Genomic DNA, 5446 nt, shown 5'->3' with positions numbered 1-5446 from the left:
TATATATGTATATAATGAATAGAACGTTAATTTGCAACTGAAGAAGGTGGGTTTCACCTGGTTTCAGGGGTAAAGTTAGTGAGAAAATGGCCTCCAAACTTTTGTATCTTCCAATGTTTTAGAGTCCTTGGAAACTGCAAATTTCCACTTTACAAACTGATTTCGTTCCTTCTGAAATATTATTTCCTCAAAGTAGTCTAAGTGCATGTCTTCTCAGTGGGACGGCAAAGAGCCTAACTGATACAAATGTATAACGCAGACTCTTGTGTCCATATGGTCCAGTTCTATACAATAACGTGGTACCAAACACGATAAGGTTAAATGCTTTGGCCAGGATGCTTAGAAAACCACCTCACTAACAGAAAAGCACATGATGCTGGTTTTGTCTTTCGCCGTTTCAGGAATGTATTGCTTAAAGAGAAGGCAAAAATGGCACCATGTTCGTCTCGGGAAAGAAGTTTACTTTCTCCCCCCTTGGGTTCCAATGTTAGTTCATGGTCATACTGCATTTATCAAATCTTTCCCATGCCCTTTTTATATATCTGTCACTTTTCATGTTCTTCCCGTCAAATAAATTAGAGTGTTTGTTTGCAGGAACATCAAAGTCAAACTTTCTCCTTATCAAGACATAGTCAAACTGTTGCGAGTGTGTTTGACAAACTTGCGTGCAACCAGAAGTATGCGTGTTTATCAACTGGAAGATGAGAGTTCTTTGCTTTGTAAAATAAGTTTACTCCGACTTTTTTCATTAAAACAAAACCTCCTCTAACCGTTGGGTGTCGAGGGAAGATGCAGTTTTCTCTGCCAGTTGAGATTTTGTTGTTTCTCAGGGTTCCCTCGACTCTCTTAATCCATTTTATGCCTGCTCTACCTCTTCTTGTGGAGTCTGAAATTAAGGTCTTATAAGCTCTTGAAGCTGACTTACGAGGTGGCATTCGTGAACAGGTGGCCACACCAATTCATTCTTTGTTTTTCTATGCTCTTACACCTTCATTTTCTTATATTTTCATTTCTTCGAAAATAACATAAGCGTATACTATTTTCGATGCTGATCGTCACCACTGGTTAAGTGGACTTTAACAGTACAATTTCGCATCTGTCAATTGGTTTTTAATCCACAGGACCCAAGTACAATACTGGTGGGGAAAGAAAAGGCCCAAAATGGCACATGGGAACCTTTCGTTCGGATCCTTCGTTCCAGAGTAAGTCATCCGTTAAATGAACATTTGTGTCTGTGTCGGAGTGTATTTGTTTATGTTTGTGTGTGAGTGTGTGTGTGTGTGATTGTGCGTGTGTATGTGTGTGTGTGTGTGTGTGTGTGTGTGTGTGTGTGTGTGTGTGTGTGTGTGGGTTAGGTTTATGTAAATATTTATGTGTGAATATGTATTTATGTGTGGGTTTATACATTTATATGTGTTAATATTTGTATTTTTGTGCATATTTATGTGTGCGTAAGTGTATCTGATGTTTCTGTCAAGGGAGAGAACGGGTGACGGAGAGGTTTGGGGTGAAGAGGGGGGGGGGTGGAGTAGGTTATTTTTCTAGGCCTTTCCTAAAATATTTTTCTAGTCCAAGCAATCTGACATAATGTCCCTTCAGCTCAGTTGTTATCATACTGGACTATAGAACGGATGGCCTTTAATCGAATCCCAGATTGAGTGTTCTTGAACTCTGATCATTTTGTGGAATTTTCGAGATTTGGTTCGGTCCTTTCGGAGACGGACGTTTAAGTCCGTGGCTAAGCCTCTTAAATAACCTAATTTTGCTGATAGGGACATTATAATAACATACATTGTATTTATTGTATAATGACACACACACATACAGAGAGAGAGAGAGAGAGAGAGAGAGAGAGAGAGAGAGAGAGAGAGAGAGAGAGAGAGAGGGAGAGAGAGAGAAGATATATATATATATAGATATAGATATATATATATATATATATATATATATATATATATATATATATATATATATATATATATAATATTATGTTTCTTCTCATTAAGAATCCCCTGGCCCAGGCAGCTATGACATTAAGAGCAGCATTGGCGAAGCCCCCCGAGCCGTCCTCTGCAGCCGTCATGTTCCAAAAGAGTCATGTGAGTGATACCTTCTTTATAGACTTCTTATTGCTTTATGACGTGTTTGGCATCTTGGTTATCTATGTTACTACTTTGAAGGTGTACCTGAAGCTTTGTATTAAGTTAATATTGTTCGCATTCCTTTTGAATTGGGGTGTATGACACTCTGGTACCCATCCCCAGTCTAGATACTCTTTAACTTGGTTTCGTTTACGAGTTTTTAGTTGTTTTTCGTTTTGTTTTGTTTGTTTTTGTGGGAATTTGTTTGCTAAGTATCAACTTTTGATTTCTGGAGATTAACACAGGACATCCTGGGTTTTTTTCAAACCCGGAGTTGAAAGAGACGTTTAGATCTTCCTTTTGCATATTAAAAGAACCCACTCTCATGCTTTATCTCTGCAAAATAGTTTTTATTGTTCTTATGGTATTATAGTCTTACGTGAAATATTTTTTCTTCTCACCCCCCACCGTTTAACTATATAAGTATGGTTTACAAACCTTTGCGCTGAAATATTTCCTTTACGTTCTATGTCCTCAAGTGCTTGTCGACCACCATAACACATTTCTTTTTTTATGGATATTATTTAACATTTGTTTTGAAAAAATAAAGAGATACACGTACGGCAAGTGAAAGCTATACCTCAAGATGATCTGAACAGTACTTCTCATTCTAAATAACAATCGTTCGTCGGAGTGTACTTTGAAAGTGTGCCAATATATCATCAATTGACGGGATTGCAGGTCCTGATGGTTTGCTGAATGCACCAGAATTGACTTATGTAGCAGGGCATGCAAAGAAACAAAACTGTATCACTGACTACAACTATTTAAAGATAGAAATACAAACACATATAAGCGGACGTGGGTGGTTGGCGGGAGCTCTGGTGTGGTTTGCTTCTTCTTTCCTATCAAACATCTATCGTCCTTATCTCCACTTCTTCTTTTTTATGTTTGTTACTCCCTTGTAACACCTCAAATCTTCTGGCGCTCATATGACCTAATGCAGTTGCGAGCGCCGTAAAACCTCTACTAAAACTAAAACATATAAGCAGACACATGCACACACACACACACACACACACACACACACACACACACACGCACACACACACACATACACACACACACACACAATAAAAAAAAGCTTAGGATAGCTGAATTCCTAGTTGGTGCCTTTTTTCTCTTCAGTATGAAACTCAGTGAATACAGACCACTCAGTGATGTCGATTTCCTTTTGAAACTTTCAATAAATTAGGATTTTAAAAAATGGTACCATTTCTTATGGATTCAAGTTTTTAAAAATCAACGTAGCTCTAGGTTAGGTGTGTCCGGAAAAGTAAGTAATGTCTATGACTTTAATGTCTCCTCTCTCTTGAATAAACTTGATATCCTTTAACTTGATGAAGGCTTTTCTCTGGTATTCAATAAGTAATTGTCCTTTAATGTAGAATTTGTATGCCTCGTTCGTCACAAGAACGAAAAGGTTGAAATGTTCGCCAGGCTGGAAGATATTTGTGTATTTGGTCGTAGCTCCGCTTAACCAAGCCATACGATGAAAGCTGTTCACGAGCACATCCGAATCTGTAATCTTGAAAAACACATCCACTGCTGAACAGTTATTGGTAGGACTGTTACAGACCTGAGGCCCAAAGTACAAACCCGATTCTTCTGTTCCCGGGATTCCAGAAATGCGTATAACTGTTGCATCATACAGCCCGGAAGGGATGTATAAGACTCCGGACGTGGTGGTAGTTTGTCTCTGGGGCAGGTAAAAAGGAGCGTCCATGTTAGATTGGGACATGTCCAGATGGTGAACTTCAGAAGCCTTACAGAGAGTGCAAATACTCCCAGGGCTCATGGTGAAAGCCAAACACTCCGGTAACAGCGTGGTACAAGATTGCACGCATGCTAGAAGTGAATTACTGGCACTGAGCTCTTGAAGTGAGCAGGGCACTAGCCGACCAGGTATTGCTGCATAGACCGCGGTCACAGCTTCGTTGGCAATGGTTAAGGGTAGAGAGTTCATGAATCCGTAAACTGCGAGCAAAATGATGGGGAAAGTAACGCGGCTGCGTCTGTGTTTGCTTAGATTTCTCATTTTGATAGTGTTCATTCAGACCGTCTAAGAACACTGGAGAAAGATGTAGAGGAGGAAGACGACAACGAGGAGAACGAGGGGGATTTACACTTTCTCGAGTCGTTTTAGGGCTGCTGGAGTAGCTTCTTTAAAAAGCTCGCACTTTTCATTTTAGCCTTCCATCGTATTTGATGTCATCACGTATTCGCCATTTTCTCCAGCCTTTACAATTCCAGATTGTATTTGCAGGTATAACAAAACCAACGTTTGGATCTACTATGTCCTTTTACAATAAAAGCCCATAATCTCGTCGCGCAGTGAAATGATGCAAGTGCTGATGATACTTCCGAAATAAAAATAAAACAACCCCAAAGAAATACAACAAAAAACGGACAGTAAAAACTACTAAAGTTTATGTAGTCAGCCAATAAGGCATGAATATAATTCACTGAGGTCGTAGTATGTTTGTCCATTCCTTCTGATTTGGTTTCTCTCTTCTCACTGTTAGAAGTCTTTTCCTGGTTCCAGGGGCAGCCACTACTTGGATGTGAATCACACGACAAAGACACAATATGAAGTTTCCTTTGCAAAGTAAGATCGTTTAGGATCCCCTTCTCCTCTGTGTAAGAAAAATGCTGTTCTTCCAAAGAAACACAGCGTCAAAAATTGTATTTTTATGACGTCTAAAGTATTTATTTTTAGGTTGTGAGACAATATTCATCTAAGCGGATCAATGACATGTCAAACCATGTATGATTGTATGATTACGTTGTCCATTGTCTATTACATCTTCACTATTTTTAAATTTTAAATTTTGTGCCTCTTGTCAGTACAAACATATTCATGACTTCTGAGCCTTTCGCTTACTAACAGCTCCCCTTATATGGCAAGTGCGCCAATTCATGCCTTTATAGTCGTTACCTTGCTGAGGTATCAGAGTGTTACCTGCACGTAGAATGCATACATTATTGAAGGTAACCGTTAAGAGGTCTCGTGAATCTTTGACTCTGTCAGACCTACCCCTGACCATACCCCCCACCCCCCTGTACCTGGACTCCTTTGTGAGGCGTACGGAGCAAGAGCTCCCTATTACCTATTGACTGGGAATCCGATCCGACAGGAGAAGGGCGATGCTATTGTCCGATTAAAATAATTATCGCAAATTATGCTATGTTCTTCTGAAAACTTACTTTTCTGCACCCCCTTCTTCTTTGATTCTTTTTATTTTGTACACTTTTGAGAGTAATGTGTATAGCAGTTAAGATAACTGGTTAAGTGCCTGGTTTCC

General features: G+C 39.4%; 1 protein-coding gene and 1 non-coding gene across 2 annotated transcripts in view; one reads left to right on the top strand and one right to left on the bottom strand.

Moving 5' to 3' along the window:
- The window catches only part of LOC101862384 (proteoglycan 4), a gene marked incomplete in the record, with an annotated part of 144199 nt that overhangs the window by 11310 nt on the left and 127443 nt on the right, over positions 1 to 5446 (top strand). The window contains 2 exon segments of the mRNA XM_005089291.3: positions 1122 to 1202; positions 2007 to 2099. Coding sequence (XP_005089348.2) covers positions 1122 to 1202; positions 2007 to 2099 — 174 coding nt within the window.
- The window catches only part of LOC101847848, a 121518-nt gene that overhangs the window by 20929 nt on the left and 95143 nt on the right, over positions 1 to 5446 (bottom strand). The window lies entirely within an intron of this gene.

Source organism: Aplysia californica, unplaced genomic scaffold, assembly GCF_000002075.1.
Source record: "Aplysia californica isolate F4 #8 unplaced genomic scaffold, AplCal3.0 scaffold00004, whole genome shotgun sequence".
In the NCBI taxonomy this organism is placed as follows: Eukaryota; Metazoa; Mollusca; class Gastropoda; order Aplysiida; family Aplysiidae; genus Aplysia; species Aplysia californica.
This window is presented reverse-complemented; position numbering and strand designations above follow the sequence as displayed.